The sequence below is a fragment of the Ptychodera flava genome, chromosome 15, assembly GCF_041260155.1.
Source record: "Ptychodera flava strain L36383 chromosome 15, AS_Pfla_20210202, whole genome shotgun sequence".
Taxonomy (NCBI): domain Eukaryota; kingdom Metazoa; phylum Hemichordata; class Enteropneusta; family Ptychoderidae; genus Ptychodera; species Ptychodera flava.
In genome coordinates, this window is record NC_091942.1 from 40,117,934 (window position 1) to 40,137,266 (window position 19,333).

The following is a 19,333-nucleotide window of genomic DNA, read 5'->3' on the forward strand; positions in this document are numbered from 1 at the left end:
CTGTAGGAACCTGCATATCGAAATTCAAAGCTATCAGACCAGTACTTTTCTAGAAACACATTTTTTGACCAAAAATGGAAAAATTGCCCCAATTGCAAAAATACGAAATTGCAGATTTCCTCATTGTTTCAATAAATATCATTTAGATCATCTATTGGAACCTGTATACCAAATTTCAAAGCTATCAGATGACTAGTTTTGGAAATACACATTTTTTGACCAAAAATGGCAAAAATTGCCCAAAAAATACAAAATTACATATTTCATCAGAAATTCATTATATATTACTTAGTTTATCTATATTAACCTGTATACCACATTTTAAAGCTGTTAGACCAGCACTTTTTGAGGAACACATTTTTTGAGCAAAAATGGCAAAAATTGCCCCAAAAATTCAAAATTGCAGATTTCATCATTATTTCAATAAATATCATTTAGTTCATCTATAGAAACCTGTATACCAAAATTCAAAGCTATCAGATGAGTAGTTTTGGAAATACACATTTTTTGACCAAAAATGGCAGAAATTGCCCCAAACATACAAAATTACAGATTTCATCAGAAATTCAATATATATTACTTAGCTCATCTGTAGAAACCTGAATACCAAATTTCAAAGCTATCAGATGAGTAGTTTTGGAAATACACATTTTTTGACCAAAAATGGCAAAAATTGCCCCAAAAATACAAAATTGCAGATTTAATCATAATTTCAAAAATATCATTTAGTTCATCTGTAGGAACCTGTATACCAACTTTAAAAGCTATCAGATGAGTAGTTTTGGAAAAACACATTTTTTGACCAAAAATGACAATAATTGCCCCAAAAATACAAAACTGCAGATTTCATCAGAAATTCAATATATATTACTTACTTCATCTATAGAAACCTGTATACCAAATTTCAAAACTATCAGACAAGTACTTTTTGAGAAATACATTTTTTGACCAAAAATGGCAAAAATTGCCTTAAAAATGTAAATTTGCATATTTCTGCACAATTTGAACAAATCTGAAATAGATCATCCCTAGGGACATACGTACCAAATACCAAAGCTATCTGACTGGTAGTTTTGAAGAAGAAGATTTTTAAAGATTTTTTTTTTTAAAATGACAAAAATTGCCTTAAAATTACAAATATGCAAATTTCACCACGATTTGAAGAAATCTGACTGAAGTCACCCTAAGTAAACTGCATATCAAATTTCAAAGCAATCGGACAAGCAGTTTCAGAGAAGAAGATTTTTTTACCAAAAACACCAAAAAATGCCCCAAAAATACAAATATGCAAATTTCACCACGATTTGAACAAACTTAAGTGAGGTCACCCCAAGTGAACTGCATATAAAATTTCAAAGCAATTGGACTTGCGGTTTCAGAGGAGAAGGCAATTGTTGACGGATGACGGGTGACTACGGAAAATCAACCTATTTGATAAGCTCCGTGTCGCTGACAGCGGAGCTAAAAAGTTAGCATGTAAATTTCTTTTTTGTCTTTTCTATTAGGAAAAAATCAATATCCTTTTGTTTCACAAAACAGGTGCAACTAGTCTCCCTACTTTCCATCACTTTATTCTGTATGGCTGAGGATGCAATCAGTGGAAAATTTACAAAAATGCTATCTCCTCTCTCAATCAAGCACAATTTTCTTTTTCCTTTATGTCTTTAAAAGTATGTTTTCAGAATTTTTACAACTACCCCAAGAATTTATCTACACATGGGAGACATGGTAGACTTCACAGGGGAATCAACGTTGGTACAAATCATGATGTATTATGGGAAATCTGTAGTACTGTGTACTGGTTATGTATTTTGATAGATGGAACAGGATAAGCAGTGTTCTCCCACCCAAATGTTCATAGCATATTGGCTAACATTCAACATTTTTCGAACAATAAATATGCAGAAATGTGGCCTTTGTTGCATTCATGGACAAACAGATGAAGTTATACTTTTTAAAAGGACATGTAACTTTTTCATGACTTTTTTCATACAAGCCTTTTAAAAATGCTATATGGTATGCATTAGATATATTGGCATTAAGACAAAAACCTACCAAGACAACAGTTCTGTCATCAAACATGTTTGGTTTTGAACATGGAGGTATTTTTTTACCTCCATAGATTGAACTACGCCGAGTACGCGTACAGAACTAGATTTTACACTGAATCGTGCTACCAGCAGTCCACAGTCAAGTTATGTTTCATTTGTTTACGTTTGCGGCCCGCTGAAACATGCTGCATGCTCGTTGGTCTTCAACCAAAGTTAACTTGGCCGATTGTTACCACGATATATTGAAGTGATCACAAGTTTACATTTCACAAAACAAAACGAATTTATCATAACAGCCACGTCGAGGTACACGATAATCGATATGTATACTCGAAGGCGAAGAGGGCCGAGGGCTGCCAATTGTTTCAAGAGGTACCATTTTACGACAGTCACACAGCACTCCTATGCTGTACGCCAAAATGTCGCAAAAATTTACGTCTTTCAAAGTTTTACGGTAGAATGAACTCATGATCGTTTCGCGATCTTTTTTTCAGAAGTATCAGGTATCTGTCCAACTTTTCAGAGTCAATTTAATTATTTTAAGCTTTCAAAGGACCAAGAGACCTAGCAGTCGCTCAGGCTAAACAGTTTAAAGGTCTGGTGAAATGCCCATGTTGCAAAATCACAGAAATACAGTTGATGGTCTATAAAACAGTTACATTCATTTCTTTTTTCGTTTAGCGTGTGATTATGAAATATGGCAAAAGAAAAATGCAATATGGGCGTGTTCCCCGAGCCTCTCCAGTCGACTTTTTTTGGCTTTCCGAAGTTTGCCCGACGCCGTATCTCATAACGGGAAGTAAAGTATTTCACACCTCTCCGTAAGCTCCCTACGGGGGGTAACTTCTAGGGTTTCCGCTTACATGATCAGGACAGTGTCCTCCTTCACTATGGGAAAACGTTGTTCTTTTGGTGGCTGTGACAGCGGCAAGAACATGAACGGCTCAACTGTAAACTTTTTCAAGTTCCCGTCAAGTGTTGAGTGTTTGAACCATAATGTGCTTGTCTCTTCTGGTTCGTACGATCGGCCACGGTCCCTCGGCTGAGCCTGCCTCGCTACTCGCTACACAGAAGGTTGGGACCGCAATGTAAATCAACAGCATGAACACCAACACTGAACGTTGTGACTGCCATTAAAATGCACTTGTCTACAACACGGAACGTCGGGACCGCAATGCAAATCGACAGTAACTTAAAACGTAAATGGGACCGTGATTAAAATGCACTACAACCACAACACGGAAGGTTGGGACCACGATGCAAACCAGCTGCATCAACAGCAACACTGAATGTTGAGACTACCATTAAAACGAACAACAACACGGAACGTAGAGATCGCGATACAAATCATGGAGGTAGTGTCCTCCATGATACAAATCGAAAGCAACACGGAACGCGTCGTTGGGACGGCGATTAAAATGAAGAACAACGGGGAATACCGGACCACGAGGACCGCGATGCAAATCAACCGCAACATGGAATGTTGAAGACCGTGATTAAAATGCACAACACAGAACATCTAGACCGCAATGTAAATCAACTGCAACACCGAACCTTGTTGCCTCGATTAAAATGCGTATGTCTGCTATGTATAGCAAAAGTTTCAATTCTCGCGAGCGAGCGTTCCTATGCCCGCTGTACACTAGACAAAATGACATCAAATTTATCGCGAAGGCTCGATTGCGTGTGTCAAAGTTTCAATTCTCGCGAGAGCCATTTATGCATGCTGTACACTAGACTAAATGACGTCAAATCTCTCGCGAGACTTGGCTCGATTGCAAATACGTACGACGGAAAGAACGCAATAATACGGAAGTAGACACAGTTTTTGCAAATCGCCGAGAGAGAAGCGCAGATTAAACAAAAGACTAAAAAACCCACGTTTTTTCTTTATTTTACCATATTTTTTAAACAAAAATCAGTTTCGCCGCTGTGGCGAATTAGGATCGATTTTTTTCGCCACTTCGGATTTCGATTCGCATTGGCGAACGTGGCAAATGGGCAGCGCGAACAGTGTTTTGTTAGCGGATACCGGGCAGAGATAAGGCGGCGTTGGACCGCTATTCGATGTAAATGAACACACCTGTGACGTCACAGACGGCCAACCATTATCCCCGCTATGGGCGTGACCTGAGTGTCGCAAAATGACCCCATGAAAGCCGCGCATAGAAATATCAAAAAAATTAACACTTGCGCGTACTTTTAGGTTGCAATTCTGTTGCGAGTGTAATAGTATTGACCCCTGGAAGATATTCAGTCACACGAAAGGGACCATTTCACCAGACCTTTAATCAGAGATTATGCATTTGTTTCCGTGAGTTGCGACGTGTAGTGCCAGTCATCATGTCGTAGACATTTTCTCCACGTTCGATCTCGATAGCGTAAGCAATATGATCCTTGTTTGTCACGCACATATTTTTCCGATGAAATCTTGTTGCGGCAGGATAACCGTTTGCGTTTTGAACACTTCGAAAGAATATGGCAGCCAAGAAAACGGATTTGGTTTGAGAATGTGAGAATGAAGGGCTGTACTTTCTACATTTGTGTACGTGTAAATTCTGAACCGTAGTGGTGCTATATTGAAGTGTTAGGCCCGCCGCCGATACGCTATTGTAGACGAGTACTATTGTAATACTGTATCACATTGTTGCACCTATAAAATCGATCCATTCCATTGCTAGAATCTGCTTGCCGAGAACGTAATTCATACTGAAGTGAACTGAACTGAATATTGAAAGCATAATTGTGTGCTTCGCGCATCGATTGGAGGAGATTAGAGTATGTTATATTTTGGATACAACGTGTGCCTTTGGTCTCAAAAACTTGGGTCCCAGCCATGGCGCGAGCGGCTAATCGCTCTCGCGGAATTTGATTTGCGCAAGTGGTAGGCGAGCGGAGCGATCGCTCGCCTCAAAACATAAGGTCTGATGCTTGGAAAACCTTGGTAAATGAGTTGGGGAAACCCTGCATTCCCCTAATCTGATACCACGGGGAAACCAGGTAACATTTACCTGCTTACTGCCCTAAATAAACACACTGTCTTTACTTGTGAGAAGAAATTGGTGTTCCTGGGACATACCTCTTTGATTGTTGGTAGTGTTCAAAAGGTATCTACTGACTTTAGATTATGATTGGGCATCCATTTTGATGGATTTTAATAGTAAGCACTAATATTTGTAAAGTGACTCATCCCAAAACCATTAGCCAAAGCAAATGATACAAAAGATAAGTGACATGGAGTATTACTTTGGAATGTGCAACTAGTCTAGTGGAAATATTCTGTACATGTTGATTTTCTCAGAATGACTACAATTATATCAAACCTGATGAATCTTGTTACAGATATAGCCCAGGTTATACAAAGGAACATATCAGTTTCCAGAGTCATTTAGCAGTTGCATCACTTCTCTTCTGTATCATGTCTGTTGATTTAATATTGAACAAACTTTCACAGTTCTGTGACATTTACTCACACAGACTTTGTCAAAGTTGATAAAACTTGCTATATACATGCATATTAAATGTGAATACAAATTTAATACAAATATGTGAAGAAATGAATCCAAAGATAATTTAGCAGTTTTATAAAAGGTATTTTTTTTATTTGTAATTTTTTGAAAATGGAACTTATCAAATTTGATAAAACTTGACACAGATATTGCTCCTAACAACATTTTAACAATAATAGGATATATGTCTAGGACTTCACCAAAGTTCATGAAACTTGCTGTGTGTTTTGATGATACAATGATATGGCAATAGTGAAAGACATAAAAGCAATTTAATATCAGTTAATTTCTACCTGAAATTTGCATTCTCAATGACATTTTTACTGATATTTTATAAAAAATTGAACATTTGAAGACTCCTGAAATCACAGATACTGTAAATATGATTTTTATGGACTAAAGCTGTCGGAACAAACCAAGCCAAACGGGTGGAAATGTGTATGGATTTAGCTCAATGCCGCTTTTCAATGAATTGGCTGATAAGGAATTGATACTGTCTAGCAGAATAAGGGTTAAAAACAGGAAGCAGTTTCATGTCAAATAATTGTAAATTTTAGCTATTTAAAGGGACAAAGTCGCCCAGTTTTCATGAATTTTGTTTGACATGAGATGCTACTTATATTGTTTGACATGTTGAAAGATACTGAATGAATTGGTGACCATGCATATATTCGACCCTGGTTTAGACACGATACATGAAACCATCGCGAATATGAATTAATAGTCATGACCAATAATTCATTTTCGGCGTGGTTTCATTTAATTTGTCTAAAATCGGGGTCGAATATATGCATGGTCACCCATTTATTCAGTATCTTTCAACATGTCAAACAATATAAGTAGTATCTCGTATCAAACAAAATTCATGAAAAATGGGCGACTTTGTCCCTTTAACAAACTTTTGAAATTTTGCTTTATCTAATGGGTGCATTAAATTTGATGTATTATGCTGGTGATGTTGCTCATGACAAGACTTGGATGCTTATTGTGTGGTTCTGAATCTAATCTGGTCTCAAAGGAGCTACATTTCAGAAAGTCTTATCCTGAACCTTTTTCAAACTTCTCAATTTTAGGAAAACTTGAAGATTACATTATTTTCCATAAGTTCCATTTGATTGACGATTCATTCATTCAATGTCAATCAACATCCTGAGCATGGTTAATTAGCGAGATTATGTTTCATTGATTTGAACTTTGAAGTCTTCTAATGTATATGAGATGATGTTGTAGGAACGTCTTTTTGAAAGACATTCATGAAAATTCAACTTGATAAAACAAGGATTGAAATACTTACATCTCTCTGTGCAACAAATTTACCAAGTTCTTCATCATCAGGAACGTAGATAAGAGGACTACAAATTTTTTTCAGAAAGTCAATCATATACTTGGCCTTAATAATACCACGATATTGCACACCTTCAAATCTATCATTGTAAGCCATCAGCATGGGATAGAACCTCAGTGGGACATTCTTGCGGCAGGAACCCCTAGGCCACCAACAGTTCACAGCTAAGAAGGTAACCTTAAAAAAGAACAATGACAAAACAATGTTGACATTGTTAAAATCACTAGTTTGACATTTGAGGAATATTAAGAATTTACACTCTGTCACAGAGAGGTTAAAGGTTACAACTGGCGTAGAAGTTCATCCCAATTCCCTGTAAAACAGGTTCACTCTACTTGTATTGATAACAATGGGTTTAGATCAAACCATGGTGGAGAAAGGGTAATCTTAATCCATTCACCCCAATTCCCTGTAAACATGTCCATTCTCACGATAGGTAACAATGGATTTGGATCAAACCATGGTGGAGAAAAGGTAATCTTAATCTGTTCACCCTAATTCCCTGTAAACACGTCCGTTCTCACGATAGGTAACAATGGGTTTAGATCAAACCATGGTGGAGAAAGGGTAATCTTAATCTGTTCACCCCAATTCCGTGTAAACATGTCCATTCTCACGATAGGTAACAATGGGTTTAGATCAAACCATGGTGGAGAAAGGGTAATCTTAATCTGCTCACCCCAATTCCGTGTAAACATGTCCATTCTCACGATAGGTAACAATGGATTTGGATCAAACCATGGTGGAGAAAGGGTAATCTTAATCTGTTCACCCCAATTCCCTGTAAACATGTCCACTCTCACTATTCATAACAATGGGTTTAGATCAAACCATGGTGGAGAAAAGGTAATCTTCATCTGTTCACCTCAATTCCCTGTAAACACATCCACTCCCAACCATGTTGGTGAAAGGGTTTATAAAGAGTAGGGCTCATTAAAAAAAAACCACTTGCTGTCCTAACTATCTCTTACAAATGTTCCATCAGAATTGAGATCTGATCCATTCTATATCTAGCAATACTCCTGTGATAAGAATATGCATGACTTCGGAATACCATATATTACACTTGTTTGTGACTTTGAACTTTAAATATTTTGAGATGGTTTTGATAGACAACAAGAAATCAAAGTTCAACTTGGTAGAAAGATGAATTTATCTTCTCTCCATACAGATAACACTGGTATTTGCTGACATCTCAACAAACAAATCATTGATCAATGTGAAAAGTTATGCAAATGTGATCCTTATCTGCACTGAGATCTAGAGACAAGTGAATCCATAAGTGCACTTTGCAATGTTTATGTATACATGCATTGATATTTTGTTATATTAGGAGCACTTCTCCACTGCTGCACAGGATCACCACATACAATCCAAACACATGTGCTAAGAGGTATCACACCATATCTCATATAAATTTACAGCTAAATTACAATTGACCACAGCCTACTACTAAAATAACTTTAAAAACCTGAAAAATCAGGTATTGCACTAGTGATAATTTAAATAAAATCTTAAAGACAAACCCTAGTTGTTTATGATAGATCGTGCCACTAGCCCAACTTTTCTTCATCATTTCAGTGTATTGCAAGGTTCAGAACTTGGCCAACTCCTGTTCATAATTTACATTTCTCAACAAAGAACATTGATTCATCGACTTAACCTACTCTTGTTTCATCAGTATGCAGGTGACAATAACCATAAACTCACTTAATCTCAAACTGATTCCTCGTCTGCTGACAGTTGAATTGGTATCTGAGATTTCAAATAATGGATGACAGTAACTTAATCAAAGAATCATTTGAGTTGTACATATCTCAGTTCAGACTGAAAACATGTGGAAGATAGGCTTTCACATCTGTGACTCCACTACTTTTGGAATTTCCTACCATAGGACACTTAGCAAACATTCACTGTGAAGAGCTTCAAACATAAAGACTCATTTGATCACCAAGATATAATATGCAACATTTATCAAGCATTTAAAGACTTGCCACAAGTATTTGGGTTTATATTAAACTCCTTCAAAGAACAAATTGAAAAACTTTGAACTTAGCCGAAAGTGCTACAATGAGAGTCAGTGTAAAATTTGGCGACTGTGTGGCTCTTTATCTTTATGAGTATAAGCTGCTGATTTATAGGATAGGCTGCTGATTTATCTGAGTGGGAAAGACATATGTCATGGAACATGCAGGCCCACTGCAAACTATGAATGTCAGGTCTAGGATTTTCTTGTTTCTCCACCATTTTCTGAGTAGTTGCATTGCAAATCACATCAAGATTGGAAAATCACCCTTATCAAGAATTCACGAACTGTTTGCAGCAATTACAGATTACTTCTTGAATAAAACCATCATTCTCAATGTAATATTTTGCTCATCACTCAAAACCTGAACACCGAATATCAAAGCTGTCAGACAAGCGGTTTTGGTGAAACAAATTATTTGACCAACCAGATATGAACTGAAAATGCTCACATGTTTCATTATATATTGCAGTTACCGGTATGTGTAAATCTGAACCTTTGCCACATGTTTGCAACTTCATTGGAAGTATTATGATCAACATAATATGACAGAACCCCATGACCTGTGAGTGCAAGTGCGCCGTACTAGACAGCCGAATACACCGCAGCACGAGTGCAAATATCGCTAGTACGGCGCGCTTGCACTCACAGGTCATGGGGTTCTGTTATTATTACATATGTTCTATCTTTTATTTGCATCATTTATTGAGAGAATCGACGATTAGTCGTGCATACTACTTGTCTGTCAAAGCTTCAGGGCGACTGTGCGGAGTTATATTACATTGACATCACTCTAATGAGGCATCGAAACAGCTTTCACTTTTCATTGGTCAACGCCGCCACACCCTCTATTTTGATTGGCTAAACTATTGTTTACTTGTTTATCAAGGATGACGTAAGAGGAATGTCGGAGGGCTCGAACTCTGCTTGCGATCGCTCACACATATGTAGCAACATGCCACAGATAGCCAAACGAAGAGAACTTTGAACGTGGAACAGCTTTTAATTTTTTCACATTTTGAGCTTGAAATTCTTCTAAATGATCGATATAAATAACAGTTTGAAGATTTTTACGGGAAACATAAGAGTAAGATACTGCAAACGTAAGTTGTCGAACGATCAAATTTCAGTGTTCACCCTGGCACACAAGCGCTCACTGTTATCAATAGCATGTAGGACACACAAGCACAAAATAAACTGCATGCAAAAGTGACTTTCTATTGTACACAGGGAATGTCCGGTGAGAAAACTACGGGTAAAAACGTCTCTGAAAATGTTAACTGTTGAATTGGCTCCGCTACGCACGCAGTTACGTGTGTTTCGATGTATGATAGCGGCCATGGAACGGCGGCGAATAATAAAAATCATCCTCTCACTATAATAAGTACATGCAATTTTCTTTGTCATAGTTTTTAATCAATAATGTCATGCATTTTACTATAACTAGCATCAAACCATAGTAAAATGAAATCTTGTCAACGACATTTGTTTGTGTTTACAAACAAAAATAGTTCCGGGTCAAAATTGGTAAATACTCATTAACATTTAGGAATGGCATAATGTTTTTGGTATTGCACAGCAGTGCAAATACTGGTAGTACACGCACGCTTCGATGCAAGTAAACTGTGGTACATATGTAATAATGAACAATAATCACCGCCAATTAGGTCATGAAGTATGCAAATATGTAATTAGCTGAAATAAAAATATTAAAGTTCTTTGACTGCTGTCATTGTATCATCACTTTATATAGCAAGTGTAATTACCGTTGGGCAAGTCCTTTAAGCCATATATGCCGAGCTGTGAAAGCTCATTAGATATGCAAATTATATATTAGCTGACATGAAAATGTGAAATGACTTTTGATATTGTTTTAACCTGGTATAATCATCAATGTACATAGCATGTTTTGCCAACTTTGATCAAGTAAATCCCAGTATATATCCCTAATGAGCAAAGTTCATTAAATATGTAAATTAGGAATTGGCTTAAGTAAAAATGCTTAATGATTTTCAATAATGTTGTATCATGGTATCTGCAATATATGTAGCAAGTTTTGTCAACTTTGGTCAAGTCAATTCAGATATATATCTCTAATAAGGAAAGTTCATTAAATATGCAAATTAGGAATTGGCTGAAGAGAAAATGCTTAATGATTTTCAATAATATTGTATTATAGTGTCTTTAATGCACATAGCAAGTTTCATCAATTTTGATCAACTCAATTCAGATAAATATACCTAATTATGAAAATTCATTTAATACGCAAATTAGGAATTGGCTGAAGTAAAAATGTCTTTTGACTTTCAATATTGTTATATCACAGTATCTTTGATGTATATGGCAAGTTTCAATAATGTTAAATCATAGAATCTTTAATATACATACCAAGTTTGGTTGATTTTGATTGAGTAAAATCAGACATATATCCCTAATTAGGAAAGTTTATTAAATATGCAAATTAGCAACTATTTTTCATGTCACCCCTTAATGGTTCCCACTGCTGATATATCTTGGTGTGATCAACATTTGTACCAAATCTCATCAAATTGTGTGTAGTCGTTTTTAATGTATATCCCTTTTTTCTACAATCATTAATTATGCAAATGAGCAAAAAGTATGCAAGCCACACCCACCAAAAATTAAATCAGTTCTTGCCATTTGCTAACTGAATCTATGTACCCGATTTGATTCTGATCTGATTAGCGGTTTTTGAGATATCGGACCAACAGACAGAGAGACAGACAGAGAGACAGACAGACAGACAGACAGACAGACAGACAGACAGACAGACATCGCTGCGACATATGCTATCGTGTGTAAACACATGAGCAAAAAATGACAACAATAGCTTCAAGTGACACTGTTCTCACATTTGGTTACACGTGGAATGCCAGAGTGAGTGTACACACAATATTTAATAGCTTTTACAGTAAGGACCTTGAGCTTGTGATATTCATAGTCAAGTGCATTTGAAAAATTTTTGATGCACTGTCCATTGAAGTATGAAAAGGTTAGCAACTGTTGATCACACACACTTAGGCAATACCATGTAACCTAGTTTATCATAATTAGTGATACAATCTGCCATACGAAAGTAAAGGTGTAGTCCTATAATATTGTATTGCATAGAATTAATGTAGACAATATTTGGTTTCTCTCAGGTCTATGGTTGCACAATAGGAGACTATTAAAGCCGCACTTTTCAATCCCAGGTTTTCGCATTAGTGGAGTTCTCCTCCCAGTCAAACGCTTGGCCAGTACGATGTTTGATTTCTATAACACTGATTACACAAACTGATCTCAACCTTTTATCACATTTTGCTAATCCTGCAAACAGAGTTTATGCAAGCTATTGATTGACGGTCGGTTCAAATCGCCAACGGTCATTGATTCCCCACCACAAACGCTCGAATTTCCTGAAAAATTGTCTTTCAGTCGCGTTAGACTTTGAATATAACCACAGAGTTCGATCGGCAGCAACTTCGCGCTGACCGCTTGGCAGTCTGTCTGTCTTTTTGCGGCCGAGGAAAACTAAAAAGTGGCATTTTCTGGAGCGTGTGCCCGCTTGTTGCCTATTTGGTGTCCACTTTACACAATGAACGCCGCCATACCTTGGCGTCCTTTTAAAGGGAGGCTCCGCCTTTAAATGTAACATGTAAGAATGGGCATTCTTTAGAGCTTCCACTGGTAATGATGCTGCCATACCTACATGATAATGCTATATCCCAAAATGCCAACAAGTTAAACAAGTATTGTGGTATCATAGACAAATGGGGAAACTTCCCCGCAAAAACCTATCAAGGAGCCTGTGGTGTCACATATATACATCTGTTTTAACCCTTTTCCTGCCAAGTCTGTGAATATCCACTCGAAATTCGGTGTAGCCAGAATCTACGCACTGGTGACTGTTTTCCTGCCAACTCGGTGGAAATCGGGCCGCTTTTCAGTACCCCGTTTCCTGCCAAGTCGACAGCACTATGTTGTGCTATCCCCTGTGCGTATAGGGGTCACCCGAAGACAGGTTTTCTGACAAGAAACGCCTTTTCCCCTCGAAATGGGTTCGCAGGGAGTCCAACGACAGGGAGAGGTGCAGAAACCTGTCCGCCAGTCCCCAACACCCAAGGGGGGCTGGGTTTTTTTGACTGCTTTTTAGCAGACTTGGCAGGATAGCAATGGAATGGTGATGTTTTGTGACGGAGTCGGACGTACTTGGCTCCCGGGCACTTTACAGATTGCTGTCGAACTTGACCAACTCGGCAATGCTAATCTAAAAGGCTACTGCTTGAAAACAACTTGGCAGATGGTGCCAATGGTGTGAGACAAAAGTCACTTATTCAGTTGTGTGTGCGTGACTGAAAATGAGAACGTATTTTTAACGGGTCGTCTCTACTTGTTCCTCCGATTGAACGGATACGAACTACTTGGAAATACCATTATAAACTGGTGTCCAACGTATTAAGCTGGCCCATTGGCTTCAGCTCTACAAGTTCAAGCCAGGCAACGTCCTTCACCACCTTGGCCTTGCCATTCAATGGACGTGGCTTTGGATTTTTTATTTATTCCATCGTCCGAAGTATTGGCTCTGGTTTGCAGGCAAACGTATCCTGTTGCTGACGACTTGGTTGCTACGTACACTGTTAGCGTACAGAGAATTCTAGAAGGGACATGAGGTCAATGGTACAGGGATACCGCCTGTACTGAGCAGGGACTGCTGTTGTCTTGCAAACCAGCTAGCTGTACAATGGCCGCCAAGGCTTGGGAGACGTCGATGGCTAGATTAATGGAAGCATATTGCGTTGTACCGTGCATCGCAAAAGTGAGACTGACAACTTTGGTGTAGTGACTGGTTATCACTGGTTAGCTGCAGCCCAAGCAATGACGGTACAAACCCATACCTAACTGAGGACCGCTCGATTAAGTTGGTAATGATCAGTAACACTCCTAAGCTAACTCCGAATCGAGCTGGCTAAACTACGTGGAAGCTGTGCCTCAATGGCTCAGCCATGCCGTTAGTACAACGGCAATAACATAGTTTTTGTGCTACACTGCCAAGTCGTTGAAGGTACGTTTTCAATGGACCCTACCCTGGGGAAACAGGACAGGTTTGCCGGTGCTGCCGCACCCCTAGCACGACCTCCAGGGTCTCTGACTAACAGACGAGCAAGGTGATGTTTGTGCCGAGCAGACGTGCGCAATACTATTAAGGAGCTTACTTCCGCAAAAGTAAGCATGAAACGGCAATAAAATGACGCACCCCCTGGGGCAAACAAAGCCGGTGACCTCAATTTTTTTCTGCAGTAACCCTTGAGCACCTTCCCCTGTCTACGGGCATATAGAAATTATCTAAGTCTAACACGTATAAGTACGGCTAAAACTACCCTGAAAATGGGTGGTTTCTGCCAAAATGCCTGGCAGGAAAACATGTAGGAGAGCCAATCTTTCGCAGGCACATATTATGGGGTGGTTTTCTACTGACTTGGCAGGATGGCGGGCAAGGACGCTCGGCAGGAAAAGGGTTAAAGGGACAAAGTCGGCCATTTTTCATGAATTTTGTTTGATACGAGATACTACGTATATTGTTTGACATGTTGAAAGATACTGAATGAATGGGTGACCATGCATGTATTCGACCCTAGTTTTAGACACGATACGTGAAACCATCGCGAAAATGAATTAATGGTCATGACCATTAATTCATTTTCGGGATGGTTTCATTTATCTAAAACTGGGGTCGAATATATGCATAGTCACCTCTCTTTGGTATATATACATATACCAAATGCGAACTAAAAATTGCCTTAAAAATAAAAATTTGCATATTTCTGCACAATTTGAACAAATCTAAAATAGGTCATTCCTAGGGACCTATGAAGAGCTCCACTTCGCTGACAGTGAAGCTAAAAAGCCATGGCGAAAATGCCATGCTCCTCTGGCAGTCATAAATGGATCTTATACCAGAATGAGCTGCTTGCAAACTTGGTTCAAAAGGCGTGGTGGTTGTAAAATCCTGTAGAAAATTACCCATTGTCCTTTGTGGCACAGCTCACACAATGCGAATCCTTTACATAAGACAATCATTTTCACTTACCTCTCCATACAAATCATAGGCTGCGGCTTCATATTCTGCTGCTGCTTCCAAAGATGTTCCATCCCATGGTGCATAGTACAGTATAAAATAAACCTCAGATGTAGAATTTTGCAGAAAGGTTTTGACTGCTTGCATATTTCCGTACTTGTATTCTTTAACTGGAGAATGTTCAGCAAAAATTGCCTTGGGTTCAGCACCATAGTAACCAGCATTACTGAAAATATAACAGCACATGAATCTTACAGTTTGCTCAAAACATACCTAAATAGTTTAACCACATTGATACTTATCAGTTACCTATAATGTTCCAATCGTCAATATTGTACTAGGGTATATCAATCTTCCACTCTGAGCTTATATATCCTAGATATTTCGAAGGGATTAAGCCCTTCCTCATTGGATCCACTACAGTCACTGGATCAGTGACTGTAGTGGACCAAATGAAGAAGAAGGGCTTAATCCCTTCGAAACATCTAGGATATATAAGCTCAGAGACTGAGAGGAAGATTGATATATGATGTTTCAATGTGCTCTTCTGCTTCTTTCTACAGATTCACTGGGATCTACTGTGTGTGGAATTTTTTGAAGAACAAATAGATGTAAATAGTTCTGTATTTCTTTCAATGACTTGGCAAACATTAAAGCCCCAGTGCTGCTAACTTTCGATGGTTTTTTCATTATTTTTATTTTATAAATCAATTGCAACTTCTTATTCTACTCCCCAAAGAATGTTGAAACACCCACTATTTAACTTGTCAACTTATCGTCTATATGTGTAAAATGCATGAATATTGTTTACATTTAAATTCTAGTCAGGACCAAAAGTCAGTTTTCAACAATAACAATGCACTTTACAACCATAGGGGCTGAGTTGACGAGTTGGATACTGTGTATATCAACATTCTTTGGGGAGAAGAACAAGGAATTATGGTTCACATTCAAAACATGGGGCCCGGGGGCACCGACGTCCTTTGTACCTCCTTACTGTTTATTAATTGCCATAAATGTGAAATTTGGCAAAAAGTCAAATTGTTTTGACATAAATGAAAGTTATTTGAACTGGTTGGTTACCGCTCCAGCACAAGTTCAAGTGTGGATTCTAAGTATCAACAACCTTGATATGAACCATTGACTAAAAAACATTTGCTTGTTACACTCACCACACTTGTACTTAGTATTTGGAGTGTACACCTATCTACAATACAATGATAAAAAAAGTTTGGACTCTGTAGGTCAACAGTGCATCTTTAATGTATGAGACTAAATAAGCTTACCCCTCAAGTATGTATAGGCCAAAAACAATATTTAATTTTGAATTATGTAGTGCAGGGAAGGACATACAATATGGTGAAAAGCAAACTAAATATAACAAGTCATTGACAATGACATAGTCCCCACTTGCAATAGGAGTATTAGTCTTGATGGGGCAGGGAAATGTGGTCATTAAGAAGTATCACTGGAGAGTGGCATTCAGATCTATGGACACATAGGTCTATATCATTGTTCCCAATTTGAAACAAGAGGCATGTCTAAGTTATGGTTCTAAATCAGGAAAAAAGATCAGACCTCCAGCTGTATTGGCCAGCCAAGAAATACATATGCGCATAATAAATGAGGTACAAGATGTGACATCTTAAGGTCTATTATCCTATCAAAATTGAAGCATAAAGAACTTGTGGTTACTGAGTTATGCATATATAAGTATAATCAAGGTCAAAGGTCATCAAGGTCATGTGACATATCGAAAAAAAATTGTATTGCTAATTAATCCCATATACTAAAAATCAGACCTGTGGTACAAGATATGATATTTAAGGTCTAATATCCTATCAAATAATTGGGACTGAGTCAGTTTCTTCGGCCTGGGGGGGGGCGGTGGATATTTTTTGCCGACGTCAAAAAGTGGCTGACCCCCCCTATTCCAAATTTTGAAAACAGGGTGACCCCCCCTATTCCAAATTTCAAAAACAGGGTGACCCCCCCTCCCCCCCCCACCCCGCCCCCCCCCCCCCCCCCCCCCCCGGCGCCGACATAGGTAAAACAAAAGTGGATATAATTATATATATATATATATATATATATATATATATATTATATAATATATAATATATATATATATATATTATATATATATATTATATTTACATTTTACATATATTTATATTTTAAATAGTCATTCTATGTTTTAATGAAATTGTTGACATGTCAGTTGTAAGATAGGAATTTCAAAGTGTCAATCTTAAAGTTTGAATACAGTACATTTTGAATGAGCTGTATTTGAATGAGCTGTGAATGTATTTCACACTTTCTATGCTTAACCAGATGTCCTGAACTGTTGTACAGAAAAATGGATGTCAATCATTAATATCAAAGAGGAAAAAGCAGTGAATCAAAAACTTTGATGGGTGTTAAGACTTGCCAACCATCCAATTAAATCTCCTGAGGAGCCATAGAGAGCTTTTTAGCCAAATCTGATGTGTACAGTGTCTGAGAGGACCTTCTCTTGTAACATTGAAACCATAAAAGCACAGATAATAATGACAAAAACTGCCTTTTTTAACTGTTATTTGTTCATAAAAAAGCATCTTTCTACAGAAAACACTGTGACACAAAGGAAAATAATTGCATCAATGAGAAGGAAAGATATCTTGTCATTTTTCTATCTCTAAAATAAGTCACTGTATCAAATATATATTGTGAAATATTTGTGCATGTTGCTTTCTCATACTGAATTCTCATAGAGAGAACAGAAAAGTATCAGGAATTTGTCATGCTTTTCATATGAAATGCAGATTTCATAATGGTACACTTTCACTCAGCAAACATCAAGATATCTCTGATTTATTAAAGTTATGGCGCCCGAAGGGCGCGCAGAAAAATATGAAACATCCTGATATCTCTGATATATATGCCTTGTATTTTAAAGTCATGCACCTGAAGGTATGCTGAAAAATTTTGATATATTAAAGTAATGAGCTTGAAGAGCACGCTGAAAAATATTGAACATTCAGATATCTCTGATGTATGTATGCTTGATATGTTAAAGTCGGGCGCGCTGAAAAGTATGACTGATTATTAAAGTTACGCGCCCGAAGGGCGCGCCGAAAATACAACTGAATGATGAAATTTGTGGCTGACACTAGCATTTAGGCAATGATGAGCCTGTTTCAAAATTCAAAAACACACTGACCCCCCCTATTGGGCATTTCAAAAACATGGTGACCCCCCCTATCACCAAAGTCAAAAACAGGGTGACCCCCCCCATGAATCCACCGGCCCCCCCAGGCTGAAGAAACTGACCAGTCCCTAAGGTCTCCCATCCTACTAAATATAAAGGACATAGCACTTTTGGTTACTTATTTATTAACATAAACATGTATTTTAGGTAAAAGGTTATCGAGGTCACATGAAATTTTGTCAAAAAATTTCTATCCTATAGTTATCCCTATATACCAAAAATCAGACATCTAGTTCTATTGGCTCGCTCAAAGTTAGATATGTGCATAATTAATGAGGTACAATATGTGGCGTCATAAGGTGTCCCATCATACCAAATATGAAGGGTGTAGCACTTGTGGTTACTGAGTTATGGACAAATATGTATATTTGAGGTCAAAGGTCATTGAGGTCACGTGACATTTTCTCAAAAAAATTGTATCGCTAAGTTATCCCTATATACCAAAAATCAGACCTCTAGCTCTATTGGCTCGCTCAAAATTAGATATGCACATAATTAATGAGGTACAATATGTGGCATCATAAGGTGTCCCATCATACCAAATATGAAGAGTGTAGCACTTGTGGTTACTGAGTTATGGACAAATATGTATATTTGAGGTCAAAGGTCATTGAGGTCATGTGACATTTTGTCAAAAAAATTGTATTGCACAGTTATCCCTATATACCAAAACTCAGACCTCTAGCTCTATTGGCTCGCTCAAAATTAGATATGCACATAATTAATGAGGTACAATATGTGGCGTCATAAGGTGTCCCATCATACTATATATGAAAGGTTTAGCACTTGTGGTTACTGAGTTATGGACAAATATATATATTTGAGTTCAAAGGTCACCAAGGTCACGTGACATTTTGTAAAAGTGTCTGAGATATCTGCGTGAACGGATGGACTCACGGACAGACATGACCCAATCTATAAGCCCCCTGAACTTTATCTGTGGGGACTAAAAACTGTGTCACTGCATCCTTTTTGCAATATGAATACGATGAGAAACTAAATTTTATTTTTCTTGGCCTTATCTTATACCGGTACATGGGAGTCTACGGAGAAAAGTCTTATACATGGGAGTC

At 37.8% G+C, this 19,333-nt stretch overlaps 1 protein-coding gene across 1 annotated transcript in view; it reads right to left on the minus strand.

Annotated features, from left to right (window-relative positions):
- Positions 1-19,333, minus strand: part of LOC139152177 (thioredoxin domain-containing protein 11-like) — a 48,571-nt gene that overhangs the window by 14,052 nt on the left and 15,186 nt on the right. The window contains exons 2-3 of the mRNA XM_070725296.1: positions 15,023-15,236; positions 6,855-7,082 (exon numbers count right to left, since the gene is read on the minus strand). Coding sequence (XP_070581397.1) covers positions 6,855-7,082; positions 15,023-15,236 — 442 coding nt within the window. The remainder of the gene's footprint in view (positions 1-6,854; positions 7,083-15,022; positions 15,237-19,333) is intronic.